The sequence below is a fragment of the Podarcis vaucheri genome, assembly GCF_965113315.1.
Source record: "Podarcis vaucheri genome assembly, chromosome: 7".
In the NCBI taxonomy this organism is placed as follows: Eukaryota; Metazoa; Chordata; class Lepidosauria; order Squamata; family Lacertidae; genus Podarcis; species Podarcis vaucheri.
In genome coordinates this window covers 84,259,887-84,283,856 of record NC_138765.1, presented here as the reverse complement: position 1 = coordinate 84,283,856, position 23,970 = coordinate 84,259,887, and the positions used below count along the sequence as shown (strand labels likewise).

Genomic DNA, 23,970 nt, shown 5'->3' with positions numbered 1-23,970 from the left:
GATAGTATTTACCTACCTGCCTAGCTGGAAAGTTTACTTTAAACAGCATTCTCTTTATCTTAGTCCTCTCTCCCTCTCTTTCTCTTGAAACTTCTTGTTTGCTGGCGGAAAATGAAGAGTGGAGCAAAAGGTGGCGAAAGGAAAAGAAAGTGTGGGGGACAAGAAAGAGGAACAAAGAAATGGAAAGAAGAAGAATGCATGGGCGAAAAAATATTTTTTTTAAAAAAATGGAATTAAAAAATTGATGTTAGTTTTTTCACTGCGATTATTGCAGCCGTTCAGGGGGATGGGATTGTTTCAAAAAAGTGGTGAACAAATAGCCGTCGATCATGATGATTAATAATCAATAACAATAGGAAGAGGAAAATGTGGGGGGGAAAGAGCAAAAGAAGAAATGAATGGGCGGAGAAGCAGGCAACGGGTCCCCCTCAATCTCTGCGGTTCCCTAACCCCCGGAGAAACTGCGCTGCCTCTAGTGCTTGTCCCTGCCTCTGGTGTCATGGCGGCCAAGAGACGCTGCGGAGCCGCCGGCGTCACGTGCCAGCCGTTCCTTTGCCCCCGCCCCTTTTCCGCCAGCGAGACTGGACGCGCCATGCACGCAAAGCGAAAGAGGGGGGGGGGAATGCGCGTCGAGAAAGAGGGCGGTGGCTACGGAGACGCCGCTTCCGCCCGGGCCCAAGATGGCGGCGCCCTTTGTCTGTTCCGTGTCACTCTGAGCGCCGCCGCCGCCCGGGATTATGTGACGCGCGCCGGAGAGCAGGTGCGGGGAGGTGGTGGGGGCAGGGGGAGGGTTCGGGGAAGGGGAGGGGCCGGAAGGCAGCCGGGGTGGGGGGCTGCCTGTCAGGGGGAGGGGGCTGCCAGCCAGCAGGTGGGGGAATTCAGGGGGCCGGGGGCTGCCTGTAAAGGGGGGGCGGGGAGCTAATGAGGGGCATTGAAAGAGGCGGCAATCTGGGGGGGGGTTGGGGGGCCGGAGGGGAGAAGAAACAAGCGGGGGGGGCAATAGGGGTGTGTGCGGTGGGGGATCGAGGTTAAGGGGGCGTCCAGGAAAGCGAGCAGTGGAAGGGGGAGAGGAGGAAGGGGATAACTGAGGGCGCTGCCCGCCTGTGGAGGCCAATTGCCCCCCCAACACACACACACACCCGAGTGTCAGGTGCTTCTGAGGGTGAGGAAATTCAGGTCAGTAACATTTGTATTGTGTTTGGAAATACAATTTGGAATTTAAAAATAGGAAAAAAAAGAAATGTGGGGTGGTGGGACTTACTTGTTCAGGGTGGGGGAGAGACACAAAGGTCCGGTTAGGATTATTTCTTGTGCCCCGTTTTTCCAGTGAGGGGCAGGAAGCTTGTGACAGTTTACTTGGGGGTTCAAAGCGTATTCGGGTGAGGGGAAGGGGCTGTTGCTCAGTGGTTGGAGCATGGCATGCAGAGCGCCCCAGGTTCAGTCCCTGCTGGCAGCATCTCCAGGGAGGGCTGAGACAGAGACCCTTGCTTGAAACCCGGGAGAGCCTTTGCTGCCTGTCCACTTTCTGCGTTGTGGTGGTGGGGCAGGTGATGGGTGCTCTTAATGGGGTGGGATGGGGAGTTTGGCCCCATGAAGGAAGAGATTGAAGGTGTTGGAGGAGGGGAGCTGGGTTCAAGTCCCACCTGGGCCCCAGGACCAAGGAAATAAGTCACCTCTGAGTGTTTGTAAAATGGGAACAAGCTGATTTGCCTCATCTTGAGAGCAGCAACACTTAAGGGCAGCAGAGCCCTTTGCAAATACACATCCTAGAAAAAGAGGATATAACTGGAAGGGTCAGCCTGTTTGGAGTGACAGCTGTCAGACTTCTTCAGATGTGCCTCAGGATTAGTGTGTTGATTTGCTGCAGGGGGATCCGGCCTCGCTTTTGCTGGGCTGTTCCTGGAAAGGAGGGAGATGCCCTATACTGAATCCCGTTGTTGTTCCATCTAGCTCAATACTGCCTACACTGACTGCTAGCAGTTTTCCAGCATTTCAGGCAGGAGTATCTCTCAGCCTTACCTGGAGGCGCCACTGTGGATTGAACCTGGGGCCTTCTGCAATCCAAGCAGGTGCTCTCCAACTGAGCTAAGCCCCATCCCCTTCTGTTGTGCAGAGGTGGTTGTCAACAGAATTGTAAAGTTGGAAGGGACCCCTGAGGGTCATCTAGTCCAACCCCCCTGCAGTGCAGGTATCAAAACGCAAACATCCATGACAGATGGTGAAGGCTTGGAACTGCATACTGCTTTTCTTCGGCTGGGGCAGAGGGAAGCCTGCCTAGTCAGAGGAGGGGCGTCTTTGCTCAACGGCCTCCTGCCTCTTCCCCCCGCAGCCATGGATTTCCCTCAGCACAGCAAGCAGGTGCTGGAGCAGCTGAACCAGCAGCGGCAACTGGGCCTGCTGTGCGACTGCACCTTTGTGGTGGATGGCATCGACTTCAAGGCCCACAAGGCAGTGCTGGCGGCCTGCAGCGAATACTTCAGGATGCTCTTTGTGGACCAGAAGGACGTGGTGCACCTGGACATCAGCAACGCGGCAGGTGGGCCCAGCGGCGGACGGGGTTGCGGGATATTATCCCGTGCCTGAATGGTCTGTGAAATGCAGGTTTGAGGGAAATGACTAGCTGGCCAGGATAACAGTTGCAAGGGGCCCAAATAAAAAAATTCCTTCCAGTAGCACCTTAAAGACCAACTAAGTTAGTTCTTGGTATGAGCTTTCGTGTGCATGCACACTTCTTCAGATACACTGATGGACTTCCATTTCATGCGGCTCAATGTGGTGCCTTCCATGGTTCCAGTTACAGATAGGTAGCCGTGTTGGTCTGCCATAGTCAAAATAAAAAAATTCCTTCCAGTAGCACCTTAAAGACCAACTAAGTAGTGTGTATCTGAAGAAGTGTGCATGCACACGAAAGCTCATACCAAGAACCAACTTAGTTGGTCTTTAAGGTGCTACTGGAAGGAATTTTTTTATTTTGACTATGGCAGACCAACACGGCTACCTATCTGTAAAAGGGGCCCAAATGACCACCAGGCCCCGAAGCAGCCAGCCTAGGTTGTGCAGGTGTCCCACAGGAAGGGGCCTGCAGAGCTGATGGATTGCATTATATCCAGCCTTTTTCTCTAAGGAGCTCAAGGTGGTTTGCATGGTTCCCTCCTCCTCAATTAATCACCACAACAGCCCTAGGTTAGGCTGAGAGGCAGTGACTGGCCCCTAGGGAGAGCGAGAGCTTTATGAATGAGCAGAGATTTGAACCCTGGTTCCTCCCAGAGTCCAGTCCAAGTCTCTTAACGAGTACAGGTAAGTCAAGCAAGGTGAGTCCAGAGTGAATGGCTCCAGGTGAGTCGAGCAAGGGACCCACGTTGCACTCCCCATGCAAGGCAAACAGCAGCAGCCCCCTTCTGAAAACTATGGGGCAAGTTGTGCCTTCCCACCTCTGGGCCAGAGATCCAAGGCAGAGTCAGGCTTGAGCAAAAACCACCTTGGGGGAAGTATGACTGGGCCCTGGCGGTGCCTCTGGGCCACCCAGTACCCTGTCCCCCGATGTCCCTGCTGCACCCCCGGAAAAGTAGCAGTGGGTGCCTCCTTAGTCCCCAGAAGGAGCCTAGAGATTTCTTTGAAGTTTCGAGGTGGCATATAAATTAAAAGGTAAAGGTAAAAGGACCCCTGACCATTAGGTCCAGTCGTGACCAACTCTGGGGTTGCGGCGCTCATCTTGCTTTATCGGCTGAGGGAGCCGGCATACAGCTTCTGGGTCATGTGGCCAGCATGACTAAGCCGCTTCTGGCGAACCAGAGCAGCGCACGGAAATGCCGTTTACCTTCCCGCCGGAGTGGTACCTATTTATCTACTTGCACTTTGAGGTGCTTTCGAACTGCTAGGTTGGCAGGAGCAGGGACCGAGCAACGGGAGCTCATCCCATCATGGGGATTCGAACCACCAACCTTCTGATCAGCAAGTCCTAGGCTCTGTGGTTTTACCCTCAGCGCCACCCATGTCCCACCATATAAATTACTTAATAAATAAATACAGAATTAAAATAAATAAAATTGGATACTAAACCACAAAATATAATTTTATTTTGTAAAACAACGTAACCTCCATGTGTGTGTGTATGTCATGTGCGACACAGGACTGGGTCTGATTTCTTCACATTAATCTGCATGAACAAGACATGTCCCCCCCACCCACCCCCATCCAGTTTAGGTGGGAATAAGTCATAGAAAGGGAAGAGAAAAATGGCTAGGGAGGGTGGGGAATATGGGGTGTTTCTTGCCTTTACTGTTTTCATTTTTAGCTTTGTAAAACTATGAGATTCGGTTTTTAAAAGAAGAGTGTGCAGAGGAAGGTTCTGGCAAACTTCTGGCTTTTTCCCATGATGGCTCCTTCATGATGGCTTTCTATTTTTTAAAATCAAATTCTTTCAAATTGTTGGTGCCCCTGGTTTGCGGATGCCTTAAACCAGGGGTAAGCAACCTGAGGCCCAGGGGCAGGATGCGGCCCAATCACCTTCTCAATCCAACCTGCGGACAGTCCGGGAATCAGCATGTTTTTACATGAGTAGAATGTGTGCTTTTATTTAAAATTCACCTCTGGGTTATTTGTGGGGCCTGCCTGGTGTTTTTACACGAGTAGAATGTGTGCTTTTATTTCAAATGCATCTCTGGGTTATTTGTGGGGCATAGGAATTCGTTCATCCCCCCCCAAAAAAAATACAGTCCAGCTCCTCGCAACGTCTAAGCGACCGTGGACCGGCCTACGGCTGAAAAAGTTTGCTGACCCCTGCCTTAGACTATGTGCTCAATTTGCCTGTTAGGCCATCCAGCCCTTGGCACTAGGGTTCACTCTGCCTTACTTGCAGGTGGGGGGAGTCCATGATGGTCTGTCATAAGAACATAAGCAGAGCCCATGGCACATCTAGTCCTGCCTCCTGCCAGCCATGCACCTATGGGAAGCCTGCGAGCAGGAACTGAGCACATGAGCAATTCTGTGGTTCCCAGAAACGGGCATCCACAAGCCTTGCTGCCTCCCACTGTGGAAGGCAGAGCAGAGCCGTTGGTCTGCGCTGACTGCCTGTCCGTGCCTGTTCCAGGTCTCGAGCAGGTGCTAGAGTTCATGTACACATCCAAGCTGAACCTGAGCCTGGAGAACGTGGAGGACGTCTTGGCTGTGGCCGGCTTCCTTCAGATGCAGGAGATCATCAGCGCTTGCAACTCCCTGAGGACTCTGTCGGCACCGGCAGAAACTGCAGTGGACAGCCCGGGAGACCCCCCAACAGCTGGTATGGGGCTGTGGTTGTAATTGTGGGAGCAGGGAGGTAACGGGGGGCACTGCTCTAGATTTCTGGGCGATCCCTGGTTAGATCTCTGGGGAGATTGGTCCATGAGCCCCAAAAGGGGGTCTCAGTCAAATATGTATTTATATTTTAGCAAAAAGTTTTATTTATAAAGAACTACAATTCAACACCAAAGTGGAAAAGTTATTGAAAATTATGCAAGCATGAATTAAGTAACTGGCTTCATTCTTCACTTTTCAGACACCAATGGTAGAATTGGGAGTGATACCATTAAACCGCTGCATATTTTCTTCTATAGGTTTAAAGATTAAAATAATAAGCAAAACAGACTCAGTAGCTATTTCTAGTTAGAAGCACTCTGTAGAAGAGTAATATTGTCTCCTTTTAACATGACTCGACCCAGCTGTTTCCTTGATTTTGTCTTGGAGTGAATCTCCTCAGCAACATCCAGAACCAAGTTCATATATTTATAAAATCCAATAATAGAGCCTTCTATCCTCATGTTCACCTGTTCATACAGCCACACCTGAATTCTGGACCTATTCTGTAGGTATCTGAAGGTGATGTTGATGGGCTGCACCATCACTTTCTGCACCTTCTGGCCTTGCCTGCGGTACGCCATGGCCGGCAGCTGGGCTGGGAACGACTCCTTTTTTTATAATATTTTATTAGGTTTTATCAATAGAAAGTTTAGAAAAATACAAAAACAAAAAAGATACAAAATTACAAAATACAAAAATACAGACATTAAACACAAAGAAAGAAAAAGAAAAAACACATATAAAAGAAAAACAAAATTTCCCTCTCTTAATTTCTCATCTTTAGTTAACTTATTTTCCTGACTTCCTCATGTCTCCCATTTTTGTATCCCTTTTAAAAATTGGTTCAGCAAATTCATGTCCTATTAGTTTATCTATTATTAATCCCATCTTACATTTTACCTTGTTGCTAGAACCCCTTCAATTCATTTCAATGTCATCAGCATTCAAAAATTTTACAATATTTCTGCAAATAAGTTTTAAATTTCCTCCAATCTTCTTCCACCGACTCTTCTCCCTGGTCTCGGATTCTGCCAGTCATTTCCGCCATTTCCATATAGTCTATTAGTTGCATCTGCCATTCTTCCAAGGTGGGTAGATCTTGTGTCTTCCAATGCTTTGCGATGAGAATTCTTGCTGCTGGGCTGGGAACGACTCCTGACAGGACGAGCCGACTTAGGCAGGACGGGGCAGCCAACGGTCAACTCCTCTCCCTCCTCACTTTATCCCTTCCAAATATTTATTTTTGTTGTTGTTGTTATGATTATTGGAAGTGGAAGGGAACCCATGTATCATTTAGTCCAACCCCCTACAAGGCAGGGATCTCAGCTAAAGCATCCATGATGGCCACACAGCCTCTACTTAAAAACTGTGCTGGACTTGTAACACAGGGTAAAGGAGTATTGGGAAATAATTTATAATGAATTGGAGGGGGAAATGTTTAAGTACCTTTCCAAAAAAATCAGAATCCTTCTTGTTGGGGATAATTCAGATGGAAATTCCCAGGTGTCAATAAAGACTATTTACGTATGCCACTCCCGTGTTTTGTTAGCCCAAAAATGGAAAACGAAAGAGGTCTCATCCAAAGAAGAATAGCAACTTAAACTGATAGAATATACACAGCTTGCAGATTTAACTTATAGAATAAGAGAACAAGAAGAACATATGTTTAAAGATGATTGGAAAATGTTTATGGAATATATGGGTGAAAAATTGTGTACATTTAAAAACGCTGGCAGTATTAGATAAATTCAACAGTGTAGATAATTTTTGATGGATCTAACAATGGAATACTGAATGGTTTAGCTTATGTAAAATATGCAGAGATTTATGGTATGTAAATTGAACCATGGAAAGAGGAGAAGGGAAGTCGTTGATTTAAGGTTGTTTAAATGAATATTCTAATATGTAAAATAGAAAAGCTTAATAAAAATTATACAAAAAACCAAAATCACCTGCCAAGGAAGGGGAGTTCTCTCAACTGTTCTTCATAAAGCTTGGTTTCCAGACCCTTGATCATCTTGGCAGGGCATAATACAGCCGCTGCATCACACAGCTGGCTCATGTTAAGCTTGCGGTCCACCAAGAGGGAGACCCCCCACCTTGAGCACCTCCTCAAGTTCTTGTCATCATGGCAGCCCTTGTGCCCATTGTGCAGATGGGGTAAGTGGGTGGGGGCTCAGCATCTGGTAGCAGAACTGCTCTCCTGGGGTCACAGCTGAGAGGAGTCTGTCCTAGTTGGTTTTGGCCCCTCTCTTTCCTAGGGCAGGAGAAAACGGCTGGTGGGGGTAAAGAGGCGACAGAGACCCCCCGGGATCTGGAGGAGACCCCACAGCCCCCACCTAGCAGCATCCAGAAGGAGGCGGCCATGGATCCCACACAGGAACAAGAGGAGGAGGAGGAGGCTGAATGTGCAGCTGGCAAGGGCTCAGGTAGGCACCGGGAACCAGGGGTCTTGGATAGAGCCGGACTTAAATGTGTAAATCATATTTGTCTACATTGTGGTATTTTCACAATCTGCCCTGGAATGGTTTAGTGAAGGGCACAAACAGTAATTAAGCAAATGAAAACTTTCGCTCAGTTGAAACACTCCTGCTTGGTCCTTGGAAGGTAAAAGGTAAAGGTAAAGGGACCCCTGACCATTAGGTCAAGTCGTGGCCGACTCTGGGGTTGCGGCGCTCATCTCTCTTTATTGGCCGAGGGAGCCGGCGTACAGCTTCCGGGTCATGTGGCCAGCATGACTAAGCCGCTTCTGGCGAACCAGAGCAGCGCACGGAAACGCTGTTTACCTTCCTGCTGGAGCGGTACCTATTTATCTACTTGCACTGGTGTGCTTTCGAACTGCTAGGTTGGCAGGAGCAGGGACCGAGCAACAGGAGCTCACCCTGTCGCGGGGCTTCGAACCGCTGACCTTCTGATTGGCAAGTCCTAGGCTCTGTGGTTTAACCCACAGCGCGACCCGGGTTCAAATCCTGATGTCTCCAGAGAGCCTGCCACCAGTCAGCGCATGCGACGCTGAGTCAAATGGACCAGTGTTGCTTCCTGAGCCTCTGTTTAAATCAGCCCTTTATGTGGAGCCACAAGGACTAGCGTTTCCTTCGGTTTCAGTAGCTGAGCAGTAGGAGCATGCAGGAGGTCCTGGTTCGATTCCCTGAACCACCAGGTTTGGCTGAGGATGTTCCCTGCCTTGTGGGCTGCTGCCTATCGGTGTGGGCAATACTGAGCTTGGCTGAGCAGTGGTCTGATTTGGTACCGGGGGGGCTTCCTTTGGGAGAAGCCTCCGTGTGGTGGGGAGAGAGCTGGCTTGGGATCACGGCAGCAATTTATTAAAAAAACCCACCTCTATTCCAGTCCTCCCAAAGCTCAGGGCACACTGAAACATCTCAGAACAAAAAACCGGAGGCATTTCTATTAAGTCTTTTAGATAAAGAGATCCCAAAAAATCTAAGAGAGGTATTCTTGTATGCAACCACAGTGGCTCGTATACTTGTGGCCAAGGGATGGAAACATCATGAGGCTCCAAAAATAACAGATTGGCAAATCAAATTACAGGAATTGGTGGAGACGGCTCAATTGACTAGCAAACTCAGAGGAAACTCAAAGCAAAAATTTGCGGGGAAATGGGATGGTTATAGAAGATATGTTCAAAAATACAATAATAGTTTTGACTCGGTGCTAGCATTCGAGTGATAAAGGAACTAAAAGGAGGTGGACAACAAGTAAGGATTTATTATGCTTTCAGAATGTATTGGAAAATTTATATAGAAAGGTTTATTGTTTTGTGTACATTCAATTGTAAGATAAAATATATGCAAAGGGACGTGACAGGAAGTCAAAGTTGAAAAGATTTTGGAAGATGTAAGGGGGAAAATAATTACTTTCATTATTATCATTTTGGGTGTGGGTGTCTGCACATATGTGTGTTTTTGTATGGAATGTTTGGGAGGAAATAAGACGGTAAATAACAAATAACAAACTAAATATTGATGTATGCAATTTTTATTTCTTAGTTATATTTAGTGGTAGTATGGTTGTATTGTTTTTTGTAACATAAAATCATTCAATAAAAAATATTAAAAAGAAAGAAAGAAACATCTCAGAACAAAACCTAAAAATCTGTTTCGAAACCTTGGGTGCCTTGCCTGATGCAGTGAAACGGGCCAAAAATCCAAGTAGAGCTTATTTTAAGACGCTTCAAAAGTTTCTTACAGAGAATAAAAAGGTCCCACAAAGGCCATCTAGTCCAACCCCCTAATCGCAGCCCAGTGATCCGTGTGCAGGACAGCATTCCCTCACAACCTGATTCCCTCCAGATGTGTTGGGTGCTGTAGTCCAAAACATCTGGAGGGCAGCAGGCTAGGGAAGGCTGGTGTGGGATCTGAAGACCAAGAGGAGGAAATTCAAACTAAATCTTTAGGAAGACTGTATTACTCAGCGAGAGCCAGTGTGGTGTAGTGGTTGAGAGCGGTAGTCTCGTAATCTGGGGAACCGGGTTCGCTTCCCCGCTCCTCCACATGCAGCTGCTGGTGACCTTGGGCCAGTCACACTTCTCTGAAGTCTCTCGGCCCCACTCACCTCACAGAGTGTTTGTTGTGGGGGAGGAAGGGAAAGGAGAATGTTGGCCGCTTTGAGACTCCTTAAAGGAAGTGAAAGGCGGGATATCAAATCCAAACTCCAAAACTCTTCTTTCATGAGATCTAGCCCCTTGGGTGGGACTTGATTTTAACATCTGCAGCAGGCTCCGTCTGATAGTCCAGGCTGTCTGTTTCCTCCCCCCCCCCCATCAAATCCTGCCCTGCTTCCTGTTCCCTCTCTCTGAATTGTTGCCCCTTATCCCCATGTCTGTTGGTCACTAGCGCTGAGGGGTATGTGACCAACTCCTCTCTTTTTTCAGCTGTGGAAGATGACGTCTCCTCCCCAATGCCCGAGACCTCGCAGACGGAAGACTCCTCCCCTGGGGAAAGCAGCGCTGCCCCAAAACTCGCCCTTTCGAGGGCTGCAGAGGATGGTGAGTGGCAACAGCAGCAGGGCGGAAAGCCTTTCTTGAGTGCTTCTGGGGGTGATCTCTGTGTGGCACCCAAAGGATCTATGCTTTCCCTTTGCCCATGATGCCTGTAGGTCAAGAGGGCACCAAGCAAGCTTCTGTTTGGGGAGAACATTCTTGTATCACCTCAGAAGGGCAACAGATGAGGCTTGCAGGATTCAGGTTCATAGAATCAGAGAATTATTATTATTATTATTATTATTATTATTATTATTATTATTATTTAAATAATAACAATAATATTTTATTTATACCCCGCCCTCCCCGGCCAGAGCTGGGCTCAGGGCGGCTAACACCAGTAAAATTACAATAAAAACATAATAATGGGAGAAAAATTAAAATGCAGCCTCGTTTTAAAAGTAGCCCATGGAATTGCAGAGTTGGAAGGGATCCCTGAGGATCATTTAGCGCAACCCCCTGCAATGCAGGGATCCCAGCTGAAGATTTCAGGAAGATGGCCTCCGAGTATCTGAAAGGCTGCCTGGGGGGGAAGGCAGAGCAGACCTTTGTTTTCTCTGTTCCTCCAGAGGGCAGAGAATGCAGGTGGACAAGGCAGGGAGGCAAATTTTGGCATACCTTAGGGGGCTCCTTTGCCAGGGGGGCACCACCCACCTCAAGCTCAGAAGCATCGCCTGGGCATCCTTCTGTTGGGGCGGGGACTGTACGTTGCAAGATCCCGATCCTTAGCAGAGGGTCAGGCTAGATGCCCTCCAGAAACCCCGCCCGCCTTGCTGGTTTTGTGAATGTAATCCAGGAGGGTACAGGGGGAAGGGTTTTTGGGGAGGCAGCTGCAGCCGCCTAGACGCTGTTGGCTCCCACAAGATGGCGTCTAGCGCAGGTGGCCCACTCGACTGCTTCTTTCTCTCTGTTTCTCTAGCTGAGCCCTCTGACCTGAAGCTGCCCTCTGAGATGGAGGTAGAGCTGGAAGGCAAGGGCGAGGGGACAGTGCCGCCGGAGGCCGAGGTCCCTTCCCAGGCCCATGATGCCCAGCTGGCCAACGGCAACTCCCAGGATGAGGAAGAGTCGGGGGGCACAGACTCCGGGGGAGAGAACGCAGGGGATGCCCGGCTTCTGCGCTCGGGGACCTACAGCGACAGGACCGAGTCCAAGACCTACGGGTCGGTCACCCACAAGTGCGAGGTGAGAGATTATCATTCCACGGAATGGATGGTTGGCCAAAGAGCATCTGTTGCAGCCACCTTTTGCAGCCTAACTTTCTGCAGCTGAAACATGATGTGGCATGGACCTTCTACCCCAGAATGTTTTACTTTGATGTTGAACCAACAGTGATAGGACAGGCAAACCATGGTATTTCACTATCAGCCTTAAGTTGTTGGGGGTTTTTGCAACAAAACCTGGGTGCTGTTACCAACCACCTTGAATAGCTCACTGGGCCAATTTTAAGAAAGGCCAGATCCTGTCCTTATGGCCTGGGTGACCTGTATGCTTGATCAGTAGCCACGCTCCTCAGTTGTCTCTCAAGACAGACAGATGCCAAACAGTAGGACAGATCCTTTATGACACTGAAGAGAAGTAAGAGGCTCTCCAGTTGAGAGTATGGTGGACGAAGCAGCCATTTTAAGTTCAGCAGCAACATCTTGCATCTTGCCAACGTTACCTGTCCATTTGCTGTTGGACAAGGCCTCCCTATCGGACGCCATGGTCACGTGTCACAGGGGGAACTCGGTGTGGAGGGCAGAAACCAACCAGATCAGCTTACGACTGAGCTTGACCTCTACCTGTTGCATCACCCTCCTGACTGGTGTGAACATTTGTAGAATTGCCTCTAACGGCCTGCAGGTGGGTTATCTACAAGATTACAAGCAATAACTTCAGCTGGTGTTTCTTTCTTTGAGCCTTTCTCTGGAGTGAAGTAGTAGAGATATATTCTATCTGGCTCACTGCGCACAGAAGAAGGCGACAGTGGTGCGGCGGCAGCTGTGGCGCGCAGGCCCAACACCATATCTGATGCTCTGCAAGCATTATGCATCTTTAATGCGTTGTACTCCATCTTTTTATTAGAAGTGGTACTTGGTTTTCCTAATGTCAGTTCATGACTTCCATCATTTCCATCCTGAGCATCTTTGCTCTTCATTTCCATCAGCAGATATTCAATTTGATGGCATTGATGCATCCTGATTATTTCTGCTTATATTTTCTTGTCTTCTTGTTGCTTCTGCTCTTTGTCTGTTACGCTCAGGCAGACCTGGCGAGCCAATCTGATGGTGCATTCGCTTTTTGACGATTTATATGCAATTTCACGCACATTTCCCCCCCCCCCATGAAAAATAGTAACGCAAGCTTAAAATCCTTTAAAATTCCTCATATTTTTTTACATAGTGCTTTACCAAACTAAATTATGTTAACTAAACCACAATAGGTTTTGAATTCCTGAGTTGTGTAACAACTTTTAAAATCACCCCTAATTTTGGGAATTTTGAAAGTTGGAAAATTCGGCATGCGTCCACTTGCGAGGGGGTGAGGAGACCACTTAAGCCGCCGCCTCCTTCTCTTCCCCCCCCCCAGGACTGCGGGAAGGAGTTCACTCACACAGGCAACTTCAAGCGACACATCCGCATCCACACCGGGGAGAAGCCCTTCACCTGCCGCGAGTGCAGCAAGGCCTTCTCTGACCCGGCAGCCTGCAAGGCGCACGAGAAGACACACAGGTAGGTGGCCAGTGGCCAGCGAGGCTGATCCAGGAGGGGAAGGCATTGCGGTGGGACGGGCAGCCTCATGAAGGAAGAAGAAGAGAAGAGTTTGGATTTGATAGCCTGCTTTATCACTACCTGAAGGAGTCTCAAAGCGGCTCACATTCTCCTTTCCCTTCCTCCCCCACAACAAACACTCTGTGAGGTGAGTGGGGCCGAGAGACTTCAGAGAAGTGTGACTGGCCCAAGGTCACCCAGCAGCTGCATGTGGAGGAGTGGGGAAGCAAACCTGGTTCACCAGATTATGAGCCCACCACTCTTAACCACTACACCACACTGAAGGAGCGGAAGGATTCCCGTTGGCAGTCGTGGCGGCCGTGCGGTGCCTGTGCTGACAGCTCAGCCTTCCCTGCCCAGCTTCTGTCTGCATAAATGGTGCAAATGCTGACGACGGCCATCCTCCTCCCAGGGTTGTGGGGAGGCTCCATGAGCCTCCGACCTCTTGGTGGGCATTACGAGCAGATCTTCTCGGCGGTAGTTAAACAAAGCTGATGTTTGCACCCAGGACCACCTCCTGACCGTAAAATCATGATTACGTAAAGGTAAAGGGACCCCTGACCATTAGGTCCAGTCGTGGCCGACTCTGGGGTTGCGGTGCTCATCTCGCTTTATTGGCCGAGGGAGCCGGCGTACAGCTTCCGGGTCAAGTGGCCAGCATGACTAAGCCGCTTCTGGCGAACCAGAGCAGCACACGGAAACGCCATTTACCTTCCCGCTGGAGTGGTACCTATTTATCTACTTGACTTTGATGTGATTTCGAACTGCTAGGTTGGCAGGAGCAGGGACCGAGCAACGGGAGCTCACCCCGTCACGGGGATTCGAACCACCAACCTTCTGATTGGCAAGCCCTAGGCTCTGTGGTTTAGACCACAGCGCCACCTGCGTCCCTTCAAATTTATTAAATTTGTAAACCGCCTAATACCCACAGGTCTCAGGGCGGTTCATAATATGAAATTGCAAGATGAAAACACAAAATACATAATTAAAACAAAAACAACCACAGCCTTTGAGGTGCCAGCCCGTCCTCCTAAGCATGAAGCTGTTCTGTAAAACCGCCTTACTGTTGCGCCTCCCTGCAGCAAGGGGTTCCACCGGTTAACGGCATCTTTTCTTTCTGCAAAGCTGTCCTTCATTCCCTCTCGCCCACCCTGGATTCTACGCTTCTGTTAGTTGTGGAGTCAGGTGGGCGGTAGCATCGGTGACCCTCCCCTCTCCCCCGTTCTCCCCCCCCTCCAGCCCCCTGAAGCCATACAGCTGTGAGGAGTGTGGCAAGAGCTACCGCCTCATCAGCCTGTTGAACCTGCACAAGAAGCGCCACACCGGGGAGGCCAAGTACCGCTGCGAGGACTGCGGCAAGCTCTTCACCACCTCGGGCAACCTGAAGCGCCACCAGCTGGTCCACAGCGGGGAGAAGCCCTACCGGTGCGACTACTGCGGCCGCTCGTTCTCCGACCCCACCTCCAAGATGCGCCACTTGGAGACCCACGACACCCACAAAGAGCACAAGTGCCCCCATTGCGAGAAGAAGTTCAACCAGGTAAGGCTGGGGGGCTGGAGGGCAGCTCCCCTGCTCGGGCTGGGGGGGGGGTGGAACGCCTGCGGGTGTTTGGGACCACCCCCCAGCCCCTCTCTAAGCCGGTCTCTTGCCTTTGCTGCCAGGTGGGGAACCTCAAGGCCCACTTGAAGATCCACATTGCCGATGGACCCCTCAAGTGCCGGGAGTGCGGAAAGCAGTTCACTACGTCAGGTACGTGGTTCTTGGGTGGTCGCCCAGACGGGCTGGCTGGCCCCCGGCCTCCTTTGCCCGCAGCCCGTCTGGGGCCTGTGTCGAGGGAGGTGACCCAGAGCATAGTCTGCTTGCATATCGGAGAGAAACGAGGCAACGTCAACTCACTTGCAGTTCGTCGTTTTGTTAAGGAATCAGAACAGAAGACATCATCATAATAAAATTTTATTTATATCCCGCCCTCCCCAGCCGAAGCTGGGCTCAGAGCGGCTAACAACAGTAAAATAATACAGCATTCTAAAATCAATTCATTCTAAAATCAGTTCAAATCAATTTGATGGCAACCGTTGGGCTGGAGTTCTGGGAGGATTACCGAAGGAGGGGGTCAGGCTGTGCCTTGGCCAAAGGCCTGGTGGAACAGCTCTGTCTTGCAGGCCCTGCGGAAAGATGTCAAGTCCCGCAGGGCCCTAGTCTCTTGTGACAGAGCGTTCCACCAGATCGGGGCCACAGCCGAAAAAGCCCTGGCTCTGGTTGAGGCCAGCCTAACCTCTCTGTGGCCTGGGACCTCCAAGATGTTTTTGTTTGAAGACCATAAGGTAGGACATACCAGGAGGGGCGGTCCCATAGGTACGAGGGTCCTAGGCCGTATAGGGCTTTAAAGGTTAAAACCAGCACCTTGAACCTGATCCTGTACTCCACCAGGAGCCAGTGCAGCTGGGTGAATGTGATCCTGCAGCGAGGACCCCGTAAGGACTCGGGGGACTCCTGAGATATACTCCACTATAGCAAGCAGTTGCCTGGGCTGTCTTGCACCTCCCACTTCGCTCCATTCCCTGTGTTTTGGGCCCCTCTCTGTTTCTATAGCAAAGAGGCTGTCGGCAGAAACACTGGCAGGAGTGAAGCTGCCAAGTCTGACTCCCGTCTTTATTCCGTGTTGGGACACCTGCTCGTTTCCCCCTTTTCACCAGCCTCCAAACTCCCAGCCTCTAGTACCTCCCTGCTCTTCCCCTCCTCTGGGGTGTGTCCAGTTGTTCACCACCAGGAGGCCTGGATCCAAATCCTCTCCCTCGGCGCTTTCCCTGGGGAAAGGCGGTTTCCACCACTCCTCCTGATCTAGCCAGTCTCCATATGTAAAGAAATATACAATAATAACAGTACGTTCATTTGTAAAAAAGGAATATACAATGGGAAAGACAGGAAGTCTAGCGTGTTGGTTTGTATATGATTTTTTGGGGGGGTTTTGTTGTTTCTCGTTTTTGTGTGTTTGTTTGTTTCATTTTCTTTCTAGGTATAAAAAATTTGTATATAATTTTTGTATACATGTTGGAAATTATAGTAAGTCCTGTAATGTAATATGACGTTTACCGATGTACAGTGGTGCCCTGCAAGACGAATGCCTCGCAAGACGGGAAACTTGCTAGACGAAAGAGTTTTCCGTTTTGGAGGTGCTTCGCAAAACAAATCTCCTATGGGCTTGCTTCGCAAGACGACAATGTCTTGCAAGTTCCTGCTGGTTTTTTCCCCTCCCCCCCCTTTTTCTAAGCCGCTAAGCCGCTTATCAGCTGATCCGATAAGCCACTAAAAGCCGCTAATAGCGCTAATCTGCTAATCCGTCAATGGGCTTGCTTCGCAAGACGAAAAAACCGCAAGACGAAGAGAATCACAGAACGGATTCTTTTCGTCTTGCGAGGCACCACTGTAATATAAGAATGTTAACAAATAAATAAAATGCAAATTAAAAAAAAAATCTTGCCAGTCTCCGACAGCCTCTCCACATTTCCTTCTCCTTTGCCCACAGGCAACCTCAAGCGACACCTGCGCATCCACAGTGGGGAGAAACCGTACATCTGTGTGCACTGCCAGCGGCAGTTTGCCGACCCGGGGGCTCTGCAGCGCCACGTCCGCATCCACACGGGTGAGTTTGGCCGGGGGGGGGGGGCGGTGGTCAGAGAAGGCGTTGTAGCTGCTCTCTTCCAGCCGGGTGTCTCTCCCAGCCCTGACCTGCTGGGGCTCATAGGATCATAGAGTTCTATGGAGTCGGAAGTGAAGGAGAGTCCGCCGCTTTCCCAGGCCTCTGTCAAACAGCTCTTACTGTTGGAAAATTCTTCCTCGTGTTCAGTTGCAATCTCCTCCCTTGTCATTAGAATCTGTTGGTTCAAGTTACGTGGAAATTCCAGCTAAACATTGTGGGAATGTTAAGGATAGTAGGAAAGGATATATTGAATAAGTATTAGCCTTCCTTCACTCATGCTATGCCCGTCTAATGTTTGTATACACCTTGTCAAGAGCATTTTCTCCCCTTGTTGCACACTGCCTTCTGGAAGAAGGCACAGGGTTATAAAGACTAGGACTAGCCACCTGAGAAACAGTTTCTACCCAAACGCAATTCTGGTTTTAAACGCAGTATAAGGGGTCTCTGTAGGAGTATATTGTATTTAAAAATGGGGTTTCAGAGTTTTTAGGGGGTTTTGAATGCCTTATGTAGATTTTTCAATTTCATTGTTCTGTATGGGACAATGACAATAAAGATATCGTATCATAAAAAAGTGATGTAGCAGAGCAGATTGCCCTCAATATAGCCGGAAGCTAGTTTGTGAATTCGTTTGAATCTCTTAGTTAAGATTATTTCCTGGTGTCCCCTTTAATCCCTCTTAAAAGAATAAAGACAAGAGTCTTTGTGAGCAAAGTAACACAACATTTACTCAAATTTTAATTCATGATGTGATCCCTGAAAGGCAGGCTTTACTTTAGTGGTTACACAAACAAAGTGTGAGTTAATCTCATATGGAAACTGAACTCATGTGCTGCTGGCTGAGAGCCAGCAGACGGCGAAATTACATTAAGATAACAAAATGGCTGCAGGAGAGCAGCATGGCAGCAAAAGAACAATAAGAAGAGAGAGAATAAGACGACTGAGAAAATGGCTGCATGACTCGGCTCTTTTATGGAGTCAGCCAGAGCCATGCGCATCGCCCAGGTCCCATGCAGGGGGAGGCTGCTCCAGACCAGTGGAACAGGAAGTTACACTGACTGGGTGCCCCCCTGCCCTGCCTGTGCCCACTCTTGGGAAATAAGGAATGTTGCCCTTGACGGTACCAATGGATTACACCCCACAAACATTAGGAAGATATGGGAGGGACAACCTCGGAAGATTGAACCTTGGACCTTCTGCATGCAAAGTGGTCCCTTTCCTTAACAATAAAGCAAGCTTGTAGTCCTCAAGCCATCCAAGTAGGTGGCCATCCCTGCGCCCCCGTGATGTTACCCTCCCCTCCCTTCTCTCCCCAGGTGAAAAGCCCTGCCAGTGCCTGATCTGTGGCAAGGCCTTCACTCAAGCCAGCTCCCTCATTGCCCATGTGCGCCAGCACACCGGGGAGAAGCCTTACGTCTGCGAGCGCTGCGGCAAGAGGTGGGCCCCTCTCTTGGCTCTTGGCCTGGCCTAGGGAGAGCTTCAGGGTTCAGGGGTCATCTTCATCCATCCTGGGCTGGGGGCTGTGTTTTTGCATGGGGGGGGAGGTGATCTGTGTACCCTGTGCTAAAACAAAGTATTTGTGTTGAGCTTTTTTTGGGGGGGGGGTTTGCTAAACATGGAGGCAGGGCGGGAGATTAAACTGGGCCCTCCAATTATTTTATATAGATATATGCTTAGATAGGGACGCGGGTGGCGCTGTGGGTTAAACCACAGAGCCTAAGACTTGCCAATCAGAAGGTTGGCGGTTCGAATCCCCGCGACGGGGTGAGCTCCCATTGCTCGGTCCCTGCTCCTGCCCACCTAGCAGTTCGAAAGCACGTCAAAGTCAAGTAGATAAATAGGTACCGCTCTGGCGGGAAGGTAAACAGCGTTTCCATGCGCTGCTCTGGTTCGCCAGAAGCGGCTTAGTCATGCTGGCCACATGACCCGGAAGCTGTACGCCGGCTCCCTCAGCCAATAAAGCGAGATGAGCGCCGCAACCCCAGAGTCGGCCACGACTGGACCTAATGGTCACGGGTCCCTTTACCTTTTACCTATGCTTAGAGAAGCCTGTCCAAATGCTTAGAAAGTCAAGCTGAATTTTAGCTCGTTTCAGTAGCTGACCTTTTTGGACTATTGTTGAAAGTAAAAGAAAATCTTGTTTCGTATTTTTGCAAACCACTTTGAGGTTTGTTGGTTTGTTGTACAGTCAAGCAGCCTATAAATTCTGTTAAATAAATCCAGGGAAACATTTTGAATACCTAGAAGTCCTGTACACGTTTCAGTTCTGTTTCTGTGCCCCCCCCCCTCAGGTTCGTCCAGTCCAGCCAATTGGCCAACCACATCCGCCACCACGACAACATCCGCCCCCACAAGTGCAGCGTCTGCAACAAGGCCTTCGTGAACGTGGGTGACCTCTCCAAGCACATCATCATCCACACAGGTGAGTCTGGCTGTAGGGAAAGCCCTGGGGCAGCTGCATCCAGCCAGGCCCACTCCGGCCTCCTGTCTGTTAGTGCATCAGCGCCACCCCTTTCTTCAATTCAGCAGAGTTACTCAAAGTCTTCCTGCACAGGAGCATCAGTCCAGCTTGCTCTTGGTAAACTCCCACATCAGGAATAACCACCGTGCCTATCCAGTTCATTCCTTAAATTCTTTATTATTTACATTGCAAGTTGCATATAAAATAAGAAACAGAACTACAGTGGTACCTTGGTTTTTGAACGTCTCCATCGATGAACATTTGGGTTTTCGAACGCCATAAACCCGGAAGTAAATGCTTCAGTTTTCAAACACACCTCCCAAGTCGAACATGTTACGTGGCTTCCACTGAGTGCAAGATCCTGAGGCCTGGCTGCTGCCTATTGAGTTTCCGGTTATTGAATGTTTTGAAACAGTTTTTGATCTTCCATAATGGATTACGTTCAAAAACCGAGGTACCACTGTATATGCAGATCTCTTCACCCTTCAGCTATTTGGCCAGAGAGACAGGCTCACAAACTTTCGCATATTCTGGCAGGCGCACTCCGCCACATGCCCTGATAAAGATGCCTGTTGTTACAGAGAATTCTTGTTTTAGCCGTGCGGTTTGAAGTTTATTTTGGCAAGACACCAACACTGTCTTCCCGCTGGCCAGCCAGATGTCCCATAGAGAATCCCACGAGCAGGACCCGAGTGCAAAAGCAGCACCCTCCCCACTTGGTATCCGTTGAGAGTGCAAACTGCCTCAAGACCGTGGAGGCAGAATAGGCACAGCGAGACTGCTATAGTCATGTGCAGAGCAGGGAGTGTTACGCAGTGGTGGGGCCCTGCTGGACCTCTCTGTGGGAGAGGCCAGTGAGAGGCAGCCAGCTGGCAGGTTGCTGAGGCCTCTGCACCATCCTGGACCCCCTGCAGGCGAGAAGCCCTTCCTCTGCGACAAGTGCGGCCGCGGCTTCAACCGTGTGGACAACCTCCGCTCTCACGTCAAGACGGTCCATCAGGGCAAGGCCGGGATGAAGGTTCTGGAGCACGGGGAGGGCGACGAGTTCAACATCGTGACCGTGGCGTCCGACGAGATGGTGACTCTGGCCACGGAAGCCCTGGCGGCCACGGCAGTCACACAGCTGACAGGTGAGCAGGAGATCCTGGTCTTGCCATTCTCTTACCTGAGAAGCCTGAGGGAGAACTCGGGTGGGGCTCTCCCCTTAAAAAGGAATGCTTGCAGAACTCACGAGCGCCCCGAGCAATTTGCATTTTCCTCCTCCCTTGCTTTATTCTTTATTGTTATTACTCTATTATCCTTGGCAAATAGAGGAGGTTGCAAAAGAGCTGGCAAGCTGAATTTTGAAATCCAAACGAATGAAGCCTTCTGGTTTTCACCCAAAGTTGAATAGTTGTGGGCAGGGTGGCTTTTCTCCTCCTTTGTTCATTGCCTACGCTGAGGAGCAGTTTCTCCAGTGTTTTAAATGGGGACGGGGTGTTTTTCCCGGCTGGGAATGCTGCTAGAAACTGAATGCCTAGAACCAGCCTGCCAAGCAGATGATCTAACACACTGAAGCTACAGCCTCTTCCCTGTCCGTGGAACAATCTTTGCTAGGGTATTTAGGGTATTTTCTCCCCCCCCCCCCGCACCCCGTATTTCAGTCCCTCCTTAAGCCCTCCCTGCTGCTAGGAAGGGTCCCCACCACAATGCAAAAGGCCCCTCTGCTGGCTTGGGTGACCACGGGGCCTCCATTGTGTGCTGCTCAACTCCCCCGTGATTCTCCTCTGCAGTGGTCCCCGTGGCAGCGCCCGTCACAGCCGACGAGACGGAAGCCTTGAAGGCTGAAATAACAAAGGCTGTGAAGCAAGTGCAGGAAGCAGGTGAGCGTCCATCTGGGAGCGTGTGGGCCACTACCCCTCCAAAGGAGGCCCTTGGCTCAGCTTCTTCGTCACAGCTCAGACCTTCAGTAACTGCACAGAACACAAAGCCGGGCTGTTTCTAGAAGCTTGCAGTATAGAAATCTGGCCACAAGGGTGCAGCACCCCAATGCGTGACCAGCTGTTTTATGCTCTTCCCCATTCTTTGGCCTTTCAGGTGATGGGGTTGAGCTTGAAAAGGGATGCAACTCTTACAGTTATCAGAGATGTTGGATTTCTAGAGGGTCTCTTTTTTCCTAGCATCCTTCAGTAATGCAGCAGTGTGTGCCCTCCAGCTGTTTGGGGCTACAGCCCCATCACCCTTTGCTGTTCATCCATGTACCCCTATATAAAAGAGGGAAATAGTAAAAGCCGGCTTTTAAGGTAAAGGGACCCCTGACCATTAGGTCCAGTCATGACCAACTCTGGGGTTGTGGCGCTCATCTTGCTTTCTTGGCCGGGGGTCATGTGGCCAGCATGACTAAGCCGCTTCTGGCGAACCAGAGCAGCGCACAGAAACGCCGTTTACCTTCCCGCCAGAGCGGTACATATTTATCTACTTGCACTTTGAGGTGCTTTCGAACTGCAAGGTTAGCAGGTGCAGGGACCTAGCAATGGGAGCTCACCCCGTCGCGGGGATTCGAACCGCTGACCTTCCGATCGGCAAGTCCTAGGCTCTGTGGTATAACCCACAGCGCCACCCGCGTCCCTGTTCATCCGTGTATCCCTATATAAAAGAGGAAAATACTAAAAGCTGGCTTTTAAATGTACCTAAATACAGGTTCACGGTGGTGGTTTTTAAAAAGGTGCACGTAAAGGAAAAGAACACGTGCTTAGTACAGTGGTGCCCCCAAGACAAATGCCTCGCAAGACGGAATACCCGCTAGACGAAAGGGTTTTCCGTTTTTGAGCTGCTTCGCAAGACGATTTTCCCTATGGGCTTGCTTTGCAAGACGAAAACGTCTTGCAAGTGTTCCGATTTTTTTGCTCCCCCCCCCTTTTTCTAAGCCGCTAAGCCACTAATAGCCTTTTAGCCGCTAATCCACTAAGCCTTTAATAGCCGCTAAGCCTTTAATAGCCGCTAATAGCGCTAAGCCGCTAATAGGGTTGCTTCGCAAGACGAAAAAACCGCTAGACGAAGAGACTCGCGGAACAGATTAATTTCGTCTTGCGAGGCACCACTGTAACAGTAAGGAGCTTCACTCCTGGATTTACTCGTCTGCAAATAGAAGGGCTTCAGTCGGGGGGGCTTTGCCCTAAATTCACCTCTGCCACCTGCCATGCTGTTGGGTCTGCTTACCCTCCAGCGGGGCAAGAGGTGTGCACAAGTTTTCAAAGTGTACTTTGTTGTCAGGCTCAGTTGCACTAGACCAGGGGTCAGCGAACTTTTTCAGCAGGGGGCCGGTCCACTGTCCCTCAGACCTTGTGGGGGGCCGGACTATAATTTGGAGAGAGAAAAAAGAACAAATTCCTATGCCCCACAAATACCCCCGAGATGCATTATAAATAAAAGCACACATTCTACTCATGTAAAAACACACCGATTTCCGGACTGTCTGCAGGCTGGATTTAGGTGATTGGGCCGGATCTGGCCCCCGGGCCTTAGGTTGCCTACCCATGCACTAGACATTTAAAATGCCGTGCCACTTCAAACAAGTCCTGGCATCCCCAAAATAATCCTGGGAACTGCAGTTCTTTGGTGCTAAGTGTAGTGCAGAGAGCTCCCCCCAGAGCTACATTTCTTGAGTGGTTTAACACTTACAGTGGTGCCTCGCAAGACGAAAAAAATCCGTTCTGTGATTCTCTTCGTCTAGCGGTTTTTTCGTCTTGCGAAGCAAGCCCATTGACGGATTAGCGCTATTAGCGGCTTATCTGCTGTTCGGATCAGCTGATAAGTGGATTAGCGGCTTAGAAAAAGGGGGGGGAGGGGAAAAAACCAGCAGGAACTCGCAAGACATTGTCGTCTTGTGAAGCAAGCCCATAGGAGATTCGTTTTGCGAAGCACCTCCAAAATGGAAAACTCTTTCGTCTAGCGAGTTTTCCGTCTTGCGAGGCATTCGTCTTGCGGGGCACCACTGTAATACCTTTTCGCAGGGAACTCTAGGAATTGTAGTCCTGTGGGAGAGCCCTTCCACCTTGTCTCAGCACCTGTGACAAACTACACCTCCCTGGTTTCTTTACGGAAAGCTATGATTTGTAGGATGGGTGGCTGGGGCCGTTTGAAGCGATTCACCCATGGCCCTACTGCTCGGCCTTTCTGTATGACTGTCTCTGGGATGAAGTGCTTTCAAAGAAAACAGATGGGACTGACCACCCCGGCTCTCCTGCAATTTGCTGTCTTCTGGCTTTGTCCTGTCTTTCCAGATCCAAACACCCAAATCCTGTACGCTTGCGACTCCTGCGGGGAGAAGTTCCTGGATGCCAACAGCCTGGCCCAGCACGTCCGCATCCACACAGCCCAAGCCCTGGTGATGTTCCAGGCGGACACAGACTTTTACCAGCAGTACAGTGCCCCCACTGCTGCCTGGCAGCCTGAACAGGTCATTCCCTCAGGGGAGCTGCTCTTCCGCACAAGGGATGGCAACGAGGCCCAGCCCACTTCTCTGCCCACAGAGGCCCCACAGACTGCAGAGTGAAGGGAGGGCTGGGTGCGGAGGGGCAAGGGGACCTGTATGGATTGTACTATACGCTGCTGTCGGGGGGGGGGCGGCATGTGTGGTTTGGTTTTAAGGTGCTGCTGGCTGTTCACTCACAAGCAGCTATTTTAAGGAGGTGATGATGGCGTTACCAATGTAAAAAAAAATATTATTTCTGTATTTGAGAAGCT

At 50.0% G+C, this 23,970-nt stretch overlaps 1 protein-coding gene, 1 long non-coding RNA gene and 1 pseudogene across 3 annotated transcripts; 1 reads left to right on the top strand and 2 right to left on the bottom strand.

Moving 5' to 3' along the window:
- Positions 1-366: 366 nt before the first annotated feature.
- On the top strand, positions 367-23,888 carry ZBTB17 (zinc finger and BTB domain containing 17; the record flags this gene model as incomplete). The annotated part of the gene is made up of 15 exons (XM_082229943.1): positions 367-760; positions 2,330-2,536; positions 5,090-5,278; positions 7,596-7,763; positions 10,226-10,339; positions 11,253-11,515; positions 12,902-13,044; positions 14,323-14,623; positions 14,746-14,833; positions 16,611-16,727; positions 18,101-18,221; positions 19,076-19,206; positions 20,160-20,375; positions 21,018-21,107; positions 23,508-23,888. 15 exons carry the CDS (start codon positions 367-369, stop codon positions 23,777-23,779), a joined length of 2,814 nt encoding a protein of 937 aa, XP_082086069.1. The 3' UTR covers positions 23,780-23,888.
- Positions 5,453-5,937, bottom strand: LOC309536473 (small nuclear ribonucleoprotein E pseudogene; annotated as a pseudogene). Its single transcript has one exon. The product of its transcript is annotated as a small nuclear ribonucleoprotein E pseudogene (transcript).
- Positions 21,611-23,511, bottom strand: LOC309536500. The gene is made up of 3 exons (XR_014221529.1): positions 23,220-23,511; positions 22,323-22,900; positions 21,611-21,975 (listed from the first exon to the last, which is right to left on the bottom strand). It is a non-coding gene; the product is annotated as an uncharacterized lncRNA (long non-coding RNA).
- Positions 23,889-23,970: the final 82 nt, after the last annotated feature.